The 17,337-nt window shown below is 39.3% G+C and overlaps 1 protein-coding gene across 1 annotated transcript in view; it reads right to left on the reverse strand.

The window, feature by feature from the left end:
• Positions 1 to 978: 978 nt before the first annotated feature.
• The window catches only part of susd4 (sushi domain containing 4), a 25,595-nt gene continuing 9,236 nt past the window's right edge, over positions 979 to 17,337 (reverse strand). Inside the window, exons 6-9 of the mRNA XM_079832843.1 lie at positions 16,169 to 16,360; positions 1,964 to 2,108; positions 1,503 to 1,888; positions 979 to 1,416 (exon numbers count right to left, since the gene is read on the reverse strand). Coding sequence (XP_079688969.1) covers positions 1,379 to 1,416; positions 1,503 to 1,888; positions 1,964 to 2,108; positions 16,169 to 16,360 — 761 coding nt within the window. The 3' untranslated portion in view covers positions 979 to 1,378. The remainder of the gene's footprint in view (positions 1,417 to 1,502; positions 1,889 to 1,963; positions 2,109 to 16,168; positions 16,361 to 17,337) is intronic.

Consider the following 17,337-nt stretch of genomic DNA (forward strand, 5'->3'; position numbering starts at 1 on the left):
GAAGGTCAAACGTGATACGTAACACGAGAATGAACCTCATTGGTTCTTGCTGAAGCTCAAACGTGCTGCGTAACACGAGAATGAACCTCATTGGTTCTTGCTGAAGCTCAAACGTGCTGCGTAACACGAGAATGAACCTCATTGGTTCTTGATGAAGCTCAAACCTGCTGCGTAACACGAGAATGAACCTCATTGGTTCTTGATGAAGCTCAAATGTGATACGTAACACGAGAATGAACCTCATTGGTTCTTGATGAAGCTCAAACCTGCTGCGTAACACGAGAATGAACCTCATTGGTTCTTGCTGAAGCTCAAACGTGCTGCGTAACACGAGAATGAACCTCATTGGTTCTTGCTGAAGCTCAAACCTGCTGCGTAACACGAGAATGAACCTCATTGGTTCTCACATGTCAAGCAAACATGTTTGAGCTTCCGTTTACCACAACTGATGTGTCAGTTGATGAATGTTTTTAAGTGAATAAAAGCCTAAATTCGATCTGTTCATCATCTAAAGTGATTGTGTCTCTTAAGAAAATTTTGACTAAACCGCTCAATTCATATGGATTAGTTTTATGATCTCTTTATGAACCTTTTGAAGCATCAAAGTGTCAGTTGTGTAGCTGTCAGTGGAGGGACAGAAAGCTCTCAGATTTCATCAAAATATCTTCATTTGTGTTCTGAAGATGAACGAAAGTCTTAAAGGTTTGGAAAGACATGAGGGTGAGGAATTAATGACAGAATTTTCCCTTTAAGCGTTTATCCATATATAGAGCCTTTGGCATAAATGGTTCTTTAAAATCGAACCTATATAGAACTATCTACATAGAAGATATATTTTTTTTTTATAAGAGTGCATGACCACCACTTTGTTTGTTGTCAGCTTGTCGTAATGTTTGCAGTGCACCTGCCTTTAACTTGTACCTTCGTCCACTATTAGCCTGGATCACACTGAACTTTAATAACAATAACATTAGATGTAAAGTTAACACGTCATTTATTTAAGAAATATTCCTCATGTGTTACAGTCCATACCATTTGAAAGCTGTCCAGAAATGCAGCGCATTGCGAAAGTCACAAGAAAAATAATTTTGAATACTTGGATCGTATATATTTTGTGACGTGGGAAAGTTAAATGAACATAGTATGCCATGGTCTAATGCATAGTTCCTTAATGAGCAAAAATTGGGAGTTTATTTACTTTTTGATTATAATTTTTTATTGCCTATCCTTCCCTGCTGTGCTCTTCATGAAATATCATCCTTGCGAGCAGTAATTTGGCCTGTGCCATGTTGTTCAACAAAATCAGAAATGAATGCTGAAATAATTATCAGTGGAGTGAAACAATCTCAAGTGTCCCATTTTCAGTGAAAAGTAACAATCAGCAGTCCTCTTCACCATCCTCCACGAGAGGAATTTCTGCAAAATACAAAGCAAAACATTGGTCTTTTGTGTGATATAACAGTGTTACACCACTAGGTGGCAGCAGCAGCCTACAGCCTTACCATCTGCAATGTCTATGCTCGGGCTTGTGGAAGCGGTCTCTTCCAAAGAGTTGATGGCATTGGTTTTCTCAGACATGTTATTTAGTCCACCAGCATGGGAAGAAGATGGCTGTATGCCTTGAAGACATTCTGATGTGTCAGAGATGCTATCGCAGGTCTCAACCTCACCAGTGTCCAGCGGCAGACTATATTGACTCCCTGTATGCCCGGGATATGAAGGTGGGTTTTGTTCTTCTGAATGCTGTGAGCTCCCCAGACCAGCAGGGGGCAGATCGTTCGGGGGCTGACAATAAGTACCACCAACAGCCTCTTCATAAGAGGGAAGTGGCACTGCAACACCATCTACAACCAGGATGTTTGGATCCCGGATTTCATCTTGCTCTTCACTGAAAAAAAAAACTACTTTTTAATGAGCAAGTTAATGAAAGATCCAACAACACTGATTATTATGTTGGTTGTACCTTGGACTTTGCTGGGATTTGCATTTGAAGTGGAACATCTTGGCTGTGATCACTAAGAGCAGGGCTAGCAGCACACTAGTGGCCGTACAAGCCACTACTTTCCATGTGGTTAGTAGAGAATCTTGAAAACCAGGCCAGGTTGTCTCTATGGGGGGAAAAAAGCTGACCTTATTAACCTGTACAGCCAAGTTTAAAAGGATAGTTCACCCTAAAATTTAATTTAAGTCGTAGATTACGCACCCTGGTGGTGTTCGTATGCCCTTCTTTCATTTACGGACCACAAAAGAAGAATAAAAAAAATTCCCACTCGTGCTCGTCCATATATAATGGCAGTGAATAGCGACCAGCATCAAGCTTTTTTAAAACAGACGCAAAAGTATCACAGAATGATCCCATGCCACACGTGTCATTTATTCCAAGTGTTCTGGAGGTATACAATATGAAAATTTTTTGTATAAATATGTGCTCCGATCAGGGTTTTTGGGACCGATTACCAATAACTGTAAGCAGTATTGGCCGATATTGATCACCAATACAGATCACTGAAATAAATAATACTACATGATACATAAAAATTAAAAGTGCAGTGTGTAGTATTTAGGAGGATCTATTTACAGAAATGCAATATAATATACATAACTATGTTTTCAGTGGTACCATGGGTGCCGTACCATGGGTGCAGCGGAGCAATGATATTACACAGCGCCTGAAAATAGGCTAACTTCCGTCAACATAAACAACGTGACAACCTGCTTGCACAGGGAGCGCGCTGGGGACTATTTTCATGCGCTGTGTAATATCATTGCGCCGCTGCACTCATGGTACGGCAGCAAAGTTCCTTGATTACTACGCAGAAATGAGAGTATAGTTCCAAGCCATATCGGCATAGAAAATCACAACTTTTCATTTTCCGTCTGTCTTAGTACACAATGTAACTACAGAAGAGTCAAGTTTTAAATAGGCAAAATATAGAAAGTCTTTGGTCATTTTTGAGCGAGATGCTAACGGTCTAATCAGATTCAATGATCTATGCTAAGCTATGCTAAAAGTGCTACCGCCAGACCCAGAGATCGGCTGAATGGATTAAAAAACGGTAAAACTCAACTGTTTAGCTCTAGGGGAGTTGGAAAATGAGCCTATTTTCCAAAAAGTGGAGTTTTTCTTTAAGACATAACCTAATGTGTTTAAGTGAACACTCACAAAGCCAGGCACTTTTACATATTTCTGTGAGTTTTGCTTTGCTTTTCCGTGTTGTCCGTGTGCACAGAAAGCCGCTTGCACTGCATGAAAACACTGAAATCCGGCACTATCCGGGCATGGTATACTCCTGTGTAATTTGATGTTTACCGGATGTATGTGGGAAAAAGCGGATCAGAGTAACACGGAACAGTATATTTCCAGAAAAACCCGGAAACCTCACGTATGCGGACGTATACAGGAATCTGTGAAATTTCACGGACATATACAGCTGAAACACTGCTGGGTGTGCTAGGACTGAGGACTGTTAGGTGTGAAGAAGACCTTTCATATGTTAATGACTGACACTAGGAGCTGGCTGTTCTCAGAGGGAGGGGGGGCAGGGGAGCACTTCAGGATTGAGAATTATCTCTGGTCTACTGTAGGCTACAGCAAACAAGCTTTTTGCACAGAAAAAAGAATTCTTAAGGCCCTGAAACACTAAACTGAACTAGCAATGACTAAAGCCGACTGTGGGGTTGGTTCACGTTGCCTGGGTCTGGGCCAAACCATCAGAATGGTGTGTCAGGGCCTTAAAACCCCTGCATGAAAAGAGTCTCTTAATCAAATATTTTTTATAAAAACAGTACAAAATAAAAACCCTGTCTGAACATATACGTTCACAAAAAAATCTGAATATGTAATGAAATAAACAAAGAAATGTAATGGAATTAACAAAGGATAATTAACCAAACATTTTAGACTATCCCCAAACAATTTTTGCAAAGTTTTACAAATTGTAGGCAATAATAGAATTAAATAAAAAGGAGATGAAATGTGGAAAATGAAAAAGTTTGTTTTAAAAACACCAAAAACTGATATGCTCAAAATAAAAATATGGAATAAAAAAGAGCAGGGATTCACTTGCTCAAGAAACACAGAAACAAAAGCAGATCTTTCAGCTCTGCAACTGTTCACAAAAAGTGTCACTCTAAGATTCTTAACTTTAACACGCTGCAAAAGAGGGGCGTTTTGAGGTTTGAAATCCACCACTCACAATAGATGTAGGTGCAACCAATAAGGTTACCAATAAAAATAAGGCAACCAATAAAAAGAATCCTAATTTTACAGAAAAAAACTTCAGTTTTTTTTACAGTATTTTCTTGTAATTTTGAATTATGTTTAAAACGATGTAAAATTACAAACAATATCTAAATAAACAACTTGACTGTTATTTTAAGGATTATATCATTAATGACAAACTACAGTAATTCTCATTTTTTTATACAGGAACATCACTGTATTATTTTTCTGTTTTCATAAATAACAAATTCATGCAAAATTACAAACAATATCTGTAAATTAACAACTGTAATACAATATTTAGCTCATTATATTAAAGGTTTATGTTTATGTCCATACTAACAATTTAACATTATTCTTTGTCATTTTAAATCTTATTAGTTTTATATTTACACTGTAAAAATAAAAACCTAAAAAAACAGCAGCTACAGCTGCAAAACAAAAACCGTAAAATTCAAGTCAAATATCTTAAGTCAAATAAAGTTAAAAAACTTCACAGAAATTTACATTAAACGTTTTAGAGAAAACACTATTAGTTTACAGATTTTTCCTTATTTAAATTAAGATATTTTACTTTAATTTTCTGTTTTACAGTGAAGGTGTATTTTTACATTCAATGCTGGATACAAATATAACAAAATATATAGCAAACTAAATATCAAGCAATAATTGTTTTTAAAGAGTACAAATCTGCACTGATCTCCAGGTTGAAACTTCCAGGCATCTGCCCACACCACAAAACACAATTTGACCAATTAATTAAATATAACAGCAAATAAAAATAAATATACACATTTTCTAACTGTTGTTTAAAACAAGTTTTTTTTCTATATTTGCAAGGCTATTTGCTGTCTTTCCGTGTTCTTTTGAGCGTGATTGGTCAATCTGAACGTCATCCAGAAATCTGGCCAATGACAGTGCGCGCCTTCAGTTTGAATTATACACCCGTTGGAGTTGCTCGTGGCTCGCGGGGACGCGACGCGATCGCGGCTTCTAATCTTCACGTCGGTCTATTAATGGCATTGCATGGACCATTTAAACCTGTTAAAATCTTATTTTGGACGAATTTTGATGGTGGGATGTCGACTGAGAACGAAAAAACATGAATACGAACAGACTAAGTTTCCAATGGCGGACAGCAGACGGCAGAAGGTAACGTAAATCCCTTTATATTGTTTCTACTGCTCATCAAGATATAACGTTAGTGCATTAAAGTCATATACTAATCGTGATTAAGTTACATATTCTGTTTCTGTGTTTTGTTGTGTTGTAATATTGTTAAGATAGGGCTGGGTGTTATGGCGATCTGATGATACTGACTATTGTTAGCGATTTTGCTGTAAACGTTAACATTACCTTTTTATATTGCGGAATGGGAATATAGCGTAGCCTATATAACGCAGCACTGACTGTACTAAAACTTTTTGACATTTTGACAAGGAAACATGCATGAATGTAGAATAATGAACGGGACATGCATGTGTTAAAATAAGCCTCTCTCAGACAGCAGGCGATCCCAAAATCAATTATCTTTCTGTAAAATGCTCACAATTATCTCAGAAACCTTGTCATGTGAGGTATTCACTTGATTTAAACAGTCAGTTATGTCTTAAGTAAAGTCAAACAGTTCAAGTTAACGTGGGGAAACCCGGATGCGTGTCATTATGTGCATCCGTTCTTAAAGGGGCTGCAGCTTTGTCATAATTTTAATAAAACAAAAGAATAGAGAAGACCTTCTGCTTCTTTAAGAATCAAGTGATATTAATTAATTGAATATCATACAGTGAAGACTTTTAAAGCAGTATTATTCTGTAGCATTTTAATAAAATATCCATCAAAATAAATATATTGTGATATCGTTATTGTAAAATATAATTTCTCATGTATGTATAATTATATGGTCATAATGCCCATCCCTACTGTCAGCTAGTTTTAAGATCAAGCTTGTCATAAAATGTAACAGAGTTTTGGAATGAGTTATCCGAAAACACTGTCATGTACACTTGTTCAGCAGAGAGGACAGGAAACCACCATACTTGGACTCTGAAGAATTATAGGCAAACCAGGGTTTTGGATCTACTGTGAAGTTTTTGTATGGGCCTGGTGAGTATGTTTTGCAAGTCCTTGTCCGTAAGTTGATAATTAATATTAATGTTTTATCAAACAAATTAATATTCATTTGTGTGTGTGCATGTTTCTTCCCCCCTCATGATCCAGAAGTTTTGGATCCATGATCCTGAAGAACTTTTACAGATGTTGACCCTGAATGTGTAAAAGGTAATCTTAAATTATTTTATTTTAATCTTAAATTAACTATTATTTTACTGTTCTCTGTTTTTTTCTGTAATGTAGACGCATGCATTTTCTGTGAAGTTGCTTTGAAACAATATCAGGGTTTTTCCTACATTGAAAATTTTTTGCCGGCCGCCAAAACAAATTTTTGTCCCGCCAAAGCCTTATTTGATCAGTTATTGTGATTTATGAGTGATGTAGAACAGATGACTGCTGCACTTGAGTTAACTGAGTGACAGAGAGAACGACCAGTGAGCTCCTCCCGCTCGCACGCTCTCTGTCTTCAAAATAAGCATTCTTAGCTTTCTAATGTTTCACATATTACGTTAATCAAAATCAAAAGGTCGGAAGACCGAATCCATGTTGCACGTGGCGCTATCAGGCGTGGCGCTATCAGACGTCTTCCTTTAATTACCGCTGGGTGTGAAATGCGCTCAAAAAACATTGACTGATGCTCTGACCAGCTGACATAAAGCATACTTTACATAAACAGGAAACAAATCCTATCCGGTTATGAAGTGTTTTCTGTGTGTTGACAAATCTTTCGCGATGTTCTAAAGACGGGATTCACACACAACGCGTCTGCTAATGTCCGATTCGCCACCTAATGACTCCTTTGAACTGAATCATTTTAACGACTGGTTCCCAGAACAAAGTTGTTGTTAGCTAGCTGATTGTATATGGCAGAAAATTAGGCTATTTGTTCATTTTTTTAATATTGATATGATTACCAAAACAAACAATTATCAGTAAATAGTGTAAAAATGAGGGAAAAAAAACAAACATCAAGGTATCAAAATAAGATAAGCAAAAGTTACAAACTTTCTTTGAATCTATTTCAAATTTATTGTCAGTTTTGCGCTTGCAGATCAAGTGGGTAGGGTATTTTTTTTTTTTTACCGTGTGTGTGTGTGTGTGTGTGTGTGTGTGTGTGTGTGTGTGTGTGTGTGTGTGTGTGTGTGTGTGTGTGTGTGTGTGTGTGTGTGTGTGTGTGTGTGTGTGTGTGTGTGTGTGTGTGTGTGTGTGTGTGTGTGTGTGTGTGTGTGTGTGTGTGCCACCACCGAAGACCATTTTTGACCCAGGAAAAACCCTGAATATGTATTGTGAAAAGCGCTATACAAATAAATTTGAATTGAATTGTTTTACTTACTTTTATTAATTACATTAACTATATATTATTCATGATTTATTTGGCAGGTTGCAAGATGTATTTTATTTTGTGAGACTTTGCTGAGGAAGTATTCTTTGGCTCAGTCTGAAAAGGCCCAGAAAAGAAACACTATGAAGAACATCACACAGAACCGTCAGAGAAAGAAACGGGTAAGTTAAGAAACCGGTTAAGCTTTTTCCCTCCAGAATGTTACTATACTCCTCTCTGAGTTTTAGTGGTTAATTCACTGTCATGTTTTGCAGTTGCTGGAGACCAGGTCCAGGGTTGCACAAACCAACACAGAACCTGTGGAAGACCGCAACTATAGACCTGATGAAGATGAAGATGATGCTGTTGTTGATGGAAGGCCAGTGTGGATGGTTTGGCTAGCTCAAACAACATTGTGTTAGAGTTGGTCACAATTATTTTATAATTATAATTTTAATATTCAATTGTTCCATTTTATATTTTCTTTATTCCTGTTTATATACTTATACTTTTATTGGTTTCCATATATAGAACATTTACATATATTTTATATACACTTTTTAATTTATAGATTTCTTTGTCTCGTTTTATATTGTATACTTTGTATGTTTGTTCCTTTTTAGATGTCCATGTTGCTTTTGATCTCCACGTTTTGTATTGTTGTTCCTCTTACGTCGCCTTCCTTTAGAAACATTTTGTTCACTTATCTTTTCCCCCATTCATTTTAATGTATGTTTATAATGCTCTTTGTTCTTTTTATTTGGTTATATTGTTTACTTGGAATATTTATGTGTATTTTATATACACTTTTTTTTGTCTTATAAATTTATTGTTCTCATTTTATATTGTTTAATTTGTATATTTATTATTTTCACTGTTTCACATTTATTTATGTTCACTGTGTATTTTATTCCTTTACATCTGTCTTTTAAATGCATTTTGTTAATTTTTTTCCCCTTTTTGTTTCTTTACCAATTCAATTTAACGTATATTTATGTTCTTTGGACTGTTTATATTTTTACATTTGTTCCTTTACATTTTCATCCCTTTTAAATACATTTAGTTCACTTGTTTTTGTTTCACCATTATTTTAATGTTCGTTTATAATGCTGTTAAGAATGTTTTTTTTTTTTTTATACCTTTTTAATAAATATTTCAGACTTTCTCAAATTGTTTTGTGTGTATTTTTCTTTTGGGAGGGAGAGGGGATTATTTTTTATATATATATATATTATATATTAATTAGCAAAATCTGCATAGCTGGCCTATAACCAATCAAGTCCCTATGCTACAAAACCTAGCCCACCCTTAGCCTTAGAAGTAACCAATAAAGTCACTTGACTGGGTTTTCAATGCGTCCTGTCCTCCAATAGCAGTCTGGGTTTTGGGAGTGGTTTTAAAAAAAACAACCAATCCAGTTTGAGATGAAGGACCAATAGGGGATGGAAGGCAAAGCTGTTTAGAGGTGTGAAAATGTCTCCTGGGAAAAACTTGATGGGATTATTTGCCATGGCAACAAATGGCTGTAGCATGGGAGTATACGGCCACAACATACATCCGATTTGGTACCATTTCGGATGAATACGGACATATACGGATCCATGGAATTTGACCTATCCGGCCAGTATACTCCTGGATTCTTCCGAATTTCAGCAGTGTATACAGGAGTATCCTGGTCCGGATACACCTTTTTTCATGCAGTGTTGGAGAACAGTATCTCTTTTGAGTTTTTTTTAGGTCTAGATCTAGGTGATGTAGACATTGGCTGCATCCAAAACCTGGAAAATGCTGCCTTCAAAGGACACATTTCGAGGCAGGAAGGCACTTTGTTTCAAATGCCTTACAAATCATTGTCTGACAAGGCAGCGAGGCAACGAGTCAGCTGCCTAGGTTTTCGGACACAGCCATTAAAGCTACACTGTGTGATATTTTTCCCCATCTAGTGGTGAAAATGTATATGACATCCAGTGAATATTAGTTTCTGTTCCTCTCAATTCCGATTTCGTTTTAACTCCTACGGTGGCCGATTTAGTCCAAGATTAACATGGCTTCCAGTTCGACCTCGTCCACATTCGACACGGTGCCATCGAGTGTTAAAACGCGAAAGCCGAAGCTTGAATTTACGGGAATGTCCCTCTTTGGCTAATGTACTTTCAAGATGGAGGAGCAACATGGCGACCCACATTCGAACCCCTCACCCGTATGTATTTTCAATAACATATTATAAACTTACGAGAATACTTTATTACTTGAAAGAAGTAAATATACATTAGCACATATATTTTTGAAAGAACTAAGTGCTTTTAGCTAAGAATAAACTAAAAAAGTTACACAGTGTAGCTTTAAGTTCTGGCTTTTAGGGAGGAACGAAAGCACACCGCTGTGAAGGAAAGAAATGTACTAAAATTGCAGTTTAACCCCCGGTTTTACAGACTAGTCCCAGACTAAAATGCATGTTTGAGCTATTTTAACTGAAAGCAACTTGCACTGATATATCTTAAAACATATTAGTGCCATTGTGTCAGTGCCATTTTTTTTTCTGAGGCATGTTAATAAAAGCTAATCAAATGTCATAATTGAATTAAGCTTATCTTGGCTTAATCTAAACCCTGTCTATGAAACTTAAAGAAATTAATACATTAATAAAGTAAGGATGCATTAAATTGATCAAAAGGAAAGACATTTAAAAAGACAATTTAAAAAAATATATATTTTACACAACTGTTTTCAACATTGATAATAACAAATGTTTCTTGAGTAGCAAATCATATTATTATGATTTCTGAAGGATCATGTGACACTGAAGACTGGAGTAATGATGCTGAAAATACAGCTTTGATCACAGAAGTAAATTAAATATTAAAATATATTCAAATAGAAAACACTTGGGGTTACTTGACTGTAACCCTGTTCCCTGATAAAGCGGAACGAGATGCTGCGTAAGCTTATGCTGCATAAGCTTATGCAGCATCTCGTTCCGCTTTATCAGGGAACAGGGTTACAGTCAAGTAACCCCAAGTGTTTCCTTTCAAAAGCTACACTCAATGCTGCATAAGCTTATGCAAATGGGAAATGTCTTTGACATAACCAGCTGTGAAAATAGTGTGAAAACACGTCAATGAAATTGACCCGGAGGTATTTATAGCCTCGGCCGGTGACGTCATAGGCGCACCTGCTGCACGAGGCTATAAATAGATGAGCTTCAGCTGGAGCAAACCAGATCTTCTTTGTTTGAAGACCAGTCCTGAAGCATCATCAGCACGGCCTAGCAATGCAGCATCTCGTTCCGCTTTATCAGGGAACAGGGTTACAGTCAAGTAACCCCAAGTGTTCCCTTTCAAAAGCTACACTCAATGCTGCATAAGCTTATGCAAATGGGAACGAGAATACCCACGCCGCCGTGCTTGATGGTGCCTGGACCCCTTACGGTTGTGTAGATGTGCACAAGAACGCAAGAAGCCTCAGGCATTAGCCTGTGATGTCGATTCAAGGACATGAGAGCCCAGAGTGGCATGAGCATCCAAGCTATAAAGTCTTAAGAATGTGTGCGGAGAGGACCAACCTGCCACATCACAAACACTTTGTAAGGGAGCACCCCTTGCTAACGCATTAGAAGAGGCGACTCCCCTGGTGGAGTGAGCCCTTAATCCTATAGGTGAAGCTTGACCGCGCACCTCATAGGCAAGAGCAGTAGCATCCCTGACCCAATGTGACATTGTTTGATGGTGGCAGAACCTCTGTTACGGCCCCCATAGCAAACAAACAGTTGCTCTGACTTACGCAACTGGCTAGTGCGGTGGACGTAGGCCTGAAGAGCATGGACTGGACACAGTCTATGAAGTTTCTCCTGATCTGGCGTTGTGAACGGCAGAGGGCAGAAGGTTTCAAGAGTGACAGGATGTACAGTCGACAAAGGAACCTTAGGCAGGTAGTCAGGGTGGGGATGCAAAATCACTTTCACCAAACCTGGGGCAAAGTCTAAGCAGGATGGCGATATTGACAGAGCCTGCATGTCCCCAATTCTTTTCAGAGAAGTTATAGCCATAAGAAAAACCATCTTTAGAGTCAGAAGTTCGTCAGACGCTGATTCTAGAGGTTCAAAGGGGGTCTCAACCAGACCCTCGAGGGCTAAAACTAAGTCCCATGAAGGGATCTTGGCTCTTAATGGAGGCCACAACTGCCTGGCAAAACAAAGTGAGCTGGCAGAAGATGCCTCCCAAGCGGCACCCCATCCACCAGGGCATGGCAAGCCAAAAGAGCGGCCACATAAACCCTGAGAGTGGAGGGGCAAGCTAATGTTTCAAAGGGGGTCTCAACCAGACCCTCGAGGACTAAAGCTAAGTCCCATGAAGGGATCTTGGTTCTAACAGGTGGCCTCAACCGCCTACCCCACGAATGAAGCGAGCGAGTAGAGGATGTCTCCCGAGCGGCACCCCATCCACCAAGGCGTGGCAAGCCGAAAGAGCGGCCACATGAACCCTGAGAGTGGAGGGGCAGGTGCCTGATGACAACTTTTCTTGCAGAAAATCCAGAACTGAAGTTACCTGGCAGTTGACTGAATCTACATTGTGTCGTACACCACCTTTCAAAGACACCCCATTTATTAGCATAAACTTTCCGAGTGGAGGAAGCTCTAGCACTTAGGATGGTCTCAATAACTGCAGGCGAAAGCCCCGTGTCCCTCAGTTGGTGCCCTTCAGGGGCCAAACATGAAGGTTCCACAGGTCGGGCCTGGAATGGAATATCGTGCCCTCTGCCTGAGACAGAAGGTCCCTCCTCGCCGGAATCGCCCAAGGCGAGCCGTTGAGGAGAGACACTATCTCCGAGAACCAAACCCTGTTCGACCAACGCAGCACTATCGATAAGAAGCAAGACCCTTGTTGGCGAACCCCGGCTAGAACTCCCAGGAGCAGAGCGACTGGAAGGAGGGCATATAGACGCATTTTGGGCCATGTATGAACCATCACATCCAGACCCAGCGGGGCTGGGTGACAGAGAGAAGCAGGGACATTGCACTGTCTGAGAAGAGGCGAAGAGGTCCACTCCCTGTGGTCAGCTCTGTAAAATCTGATCCAGATCTGCTTGACTACTTCTGGGTGGAGTTTCCACCCCCCCATCTGTAACTCTGTCTGGACAGTAAATATGCTCCCACATTCAACCACCCTTGAATGTACACTGCTCGAGTGACAGGAACTTGTTCTGAGCCCAGAGAAAAATCTGTCTCACTATTCTGATAGCGTGAGCACAGACCCCCCTGGTGATTATATATGAGATATTTAGCTGTACTGTCCACCCGCACTAGGACTGACAGCCCCTCAATTGGGGGAGAAAGTATTTCAGGGCCAGAAATACAGCCGTCAACTCGAGGCAGTTGATGTGCCAACTGAGTTGATGACCCTCCCATTCCCGTTGGGCTGGACGACCACTTAAGGCCGCACCCCAGCCCGTCAGGGAAGCGTCCGTCGTTAGCAACTTGCGACGACAAGGTACGCCTAGAGTGGGACCCAAGGCAAAAACCGGGGTCTGAACCACATAGTTAGTGTACGAAGCCACATGGCGCGCCACTTTATTTGCCTGAGGATTGGCCCTAAGTCCTCTGGCTTTGAGCCACAACTGAAACGGTCTTATGTGCAACAACCCCAAAGGGAAACCCATGGATGCTGATGCCATTAGACCTAACACTCTGGTGCTGATGATCAGTAAGATCTTGGTCTAGCCTGACTTTGCTCAGGGAATACTGAATGGTCTTGATTCAAGCGGGAAACCATTGTGCCCACCTTGTGACCAAAAACCGAACAAACCCTAGATAAGTCGTTCTCTGGGCAGGAGAAAGAACACTTTTCTTGGTGTTGAGTCTGAACCCTAGAGAAACTAGATGAGCCAACACACTGTGTTGAAGCACCATCTCATGTGATTGTGCTAATTTTAGCAATCGCCTCTGTAATTCAAAATTTGAATGCCCCGGAATCCCAATGGAGCCGGTAATACATCCATACATTTTGTATACGTGCGGTTACAAGGCTAGCCAAATGGAAGACCCGAAATTGGTAAGCTTTTGCCCCCAAGAGCGAACCTCAGGAACTTCCTGTGTTGTGGCAGACATTATATGCGAATACATGCGTCCTTCGGATCAATCGTGCCGAATCCAATCACAATGTTGAATATGCGACACGACTGCCTTCACTGTAACATCTTGACCTTGAGTACTTTAACTGCTTCACGGTTTAAGACTCGAAGATCTGAGATTGCACTCCCCTTGAGTGCATTGAGGAAGAAACTGAGTGAACACTTCATGTTTCTTCCACTCCTTTAAATCTGGCCACTACAGAGTTAACTGAGTCACCAAATGAACCGCTCAAATCCTTCAGAAGGTCAGCCTGATATGCCTGCAAGACAGCCATAGTGTGCAGCGCAGCACCAGCCTGTCCCTTTATTTATTATTATTATATAAATCTTATACAATATATATTCCATATAAAATAATATACAATATATAATTCATATATATAAGCTTTGCCCATGACAGCCGACGTTTATTTTCTACATGGCTTTGTGGGGAGGCATGTCTCTTTAATGAAAATGCAGACGCAGGCGAGAGATAGTTCGTGAGCGTCTCCCACCTGGGGTATTCTCACAGATCCACGCGATTTCGCACCCATGATAGTCGAAAATGTCGAAGTCAAGGGTACAAAAACACGTGAAGTAAATGCTTTCTAGACAGAAACCTCAAGCTCACTGCGTTCGGGGATCTCTCATTCACGGTACCAGACAAACTGCCCTGGCCACCGCGCGAACAACCACCTCGATAAATTCCTCGTATGGATTCACTATCATGTGAGGAACGATCGCAGGCGGCTGCTCGAGGTCCGCGGACCCAGAGATTCATCATCACTCCCCGCGCGAGCCGAAGAAACGCCGGAGCGCGCTTCGGGATCACGCGGGGAAACATGCATTTGTTGAGCGAGCAAGCGAAAGGGACGGACCCGTCTCTTGCTCGTCAAAAAACCCATTCGAGAGCTCCGAAAACTGGTGCGGACTGAAAGTAGCCCAGACGAGCATAAAGCATTCTAACTGTAAAGGCTTGCAATGCTCGCACTCGTCTGACTCAATGCAGCGACCGCATGCTCTTCCCCAAACACACACAGCAATAAACGTGCACATCCAGTTCTATTTGAAAGAGAACATGGATATACAGCGTTTTACTCTGCTGACTCGTTTCCAACTGATTAGATTTAACAAGAACTCTTTCCACTAATGTTTCTTTGTAACAGAGATGAGAAAGAGAGAGAAAAATCTGCACACTGCCATGTTGAAAACTAACTCCTAACAAAGATCTCAAGTTGAGTCTTGAAAGAGAGATATATATATATATATATATATATATATATATATATATATATATATATATATATATATATATATATATATATATATATATATATATATATATGTTTTTTTTTTGTTTTTTTTCAGAGACTTTGTAACACACCATAACACAGAGTTGGTCTGAAAACAAAAAGACCTGGTTTGCTCCAGCTGAAGCTCATCTATTTATAGCCTCGTGCAGCAGGTGCGCCTATGATGTCACTGGCCGAGGCTATAAATACCTCCGGGTCAATTTCATTGACGTGTTTTCACACTATTTTCACAGCTGGTTATGTCAAAGACATTTCCCATTTGCATAAGCTTATGCAGCATTGAGTGTAGCTTTTGAAAGGGAACACTTGGGGTTACTTGACTGTAACCCTGTTCCCTGATAAAGCGGAACGAGATGCTGCATAAGCTTATGCAGCATTGAGTGTAGCTTTTGAAAGGGAACAGTTATTTTACATTTTAATAATATTTCACAATATTACTGTTTTTGTTTGTTTGTGTTTTTAATCAAATAAATGGAGCCTTGGTGAGCATAAGAGACTCTTCTAAAAACATTAAAAACCTGCCGATCAAAAACTTTTAACAGTATTGTATACTGTATATGCTGACCAAGGCTGCATTTATGTAATATAAAAAAATAAATAAATTAAAAACAGTAATTTGTTAAATATAATTACAATTCAAAATAACTGTTTTCCAACTGTTGATGGCAAAGCTGAATTTTCAGCATCATTACTCTTCAGTGTCACATGATCCTTCAGAAATCCTAATAATATGATGATTTGCTGCTCAAGAAACATTTATGATTATTATTAGTGTTGAAAACGGCTGTGCTGCTTAATATTTTTGTTTAGAGAGTTAAAGGGAACAGGATTTTCTTGAAATAGAACTGTTTGTAACAATGTCAAAAAAAAGACCAATTTAATTAAATTCCATTTGTTTCAAAACACAGTATATACGCATAATTAACTCATACACATATCAGTTTTGTAAATGTCATAAAACTTATTCAACATGAAAGAAAAATGTATCTAATTATTTCTCATTGCACATTCTTGCTAATGTGCAAGCTTCACAAGTCAACGTTGTTCAAACTGAAAATATTTGTAATCTTCGATCAAAACTGATGCAGACTGATTTACCATCTTTGATGCAGTAGAACTGTATTTGTGGAAACCATTGCCCGTACTGGCAGGTGATGTACTTGTAGTCATTCGCTAGAGAGTAGCCAGGATAACAGTAGTATTCTACGACCGTCCCGTGAATGTAGCGGTCACATGGTTGTGGGTGGCACATGTAATCTCCATGTTCTATCATCGGGGGTAAGGAGCATGCTGTAAAAACATCAGAGACAGAGAAAAACACTCATTTCCACTTCAACATTTTCATATTTGTCCCTGTATTTGTTTACAGACACTTCAAAATAACACTTACTTAGCTTTCTGTTTACATCAGGCCTACTTCAGATCTTCTCAATGGCATTTTTAAAGTAGCTTTCAAACGTTTACATAAAGATTTTGAGATTTTATTTTATCTTTCATTAATAGAGAAAACTAAAGGCCCGGGTACACTTTATTTTCCGCATTACACTCCGTCTTGCGCACAGTTGAGAGCTCGAGCCTTTCAAAGTATACTCCTTTGGCTGTGAGAGTTGCTGTGAAAGACGTGTTCGGCGCATGCAAACTATATAGTGGACTTTGTATTCAAGTGCTCAATTCACTTGCATATGTGCAGACACAAAAATTGGGCTGATGAAGAAAATTGTCACATTGACGGCTGAAGTATACTTTGTGGTTAAGACTATATACTGTAAAGTAAACCATTAACTAGGGGTACGTTTACATGACAATGATGTACTAAAAACTGAAAAGTTTTCCTTTGTGTTTTTCGCTAACTAACAGATGACAACATTTTCAAAATGATCCCTGTTAACATGGATCTGCGAAAACGACTAAATGCTCTGTATTATTCATGTCAGGCGATGTCACTTTTCTAAGAAACACTACGCGTCTATAGACTATGCGCATGTATATGACATCACCTTTTCACAATTTCGTGTTTTCGAGTTTACACAGTTTTTTAGGCCCCCCTTAGGTCATGTAAATGGCCCTGAATTTGCTATGGGTATTATAATTATAATTATTTTATACAACAGTTCTTTCTGGTTCTCGAATCTGATTGGCTAAAAGCCTTTTCCAGCCATGTGATATTCTTGTGATAAGGACTGTCATGGCGGTCGAGAAATCCACCATATTTCTTTACAAATACTATTACTAAACGGAGGCTTGGGCTCAAATGTCAAACTGTCAAC

The sequence above is a fragment of the Gobio gobio genome, assembly GCF_949357685.1.
Source record: "Gobio gobio genome assembly, chromosome: 13".
In the NCBI taxonomy this organism is placed as follows: Eukaryota; Metazoa; Chordata; class Actinopteri; order Cypriniformes; family Gobionidae; genus Gobio; species Gobio gobio.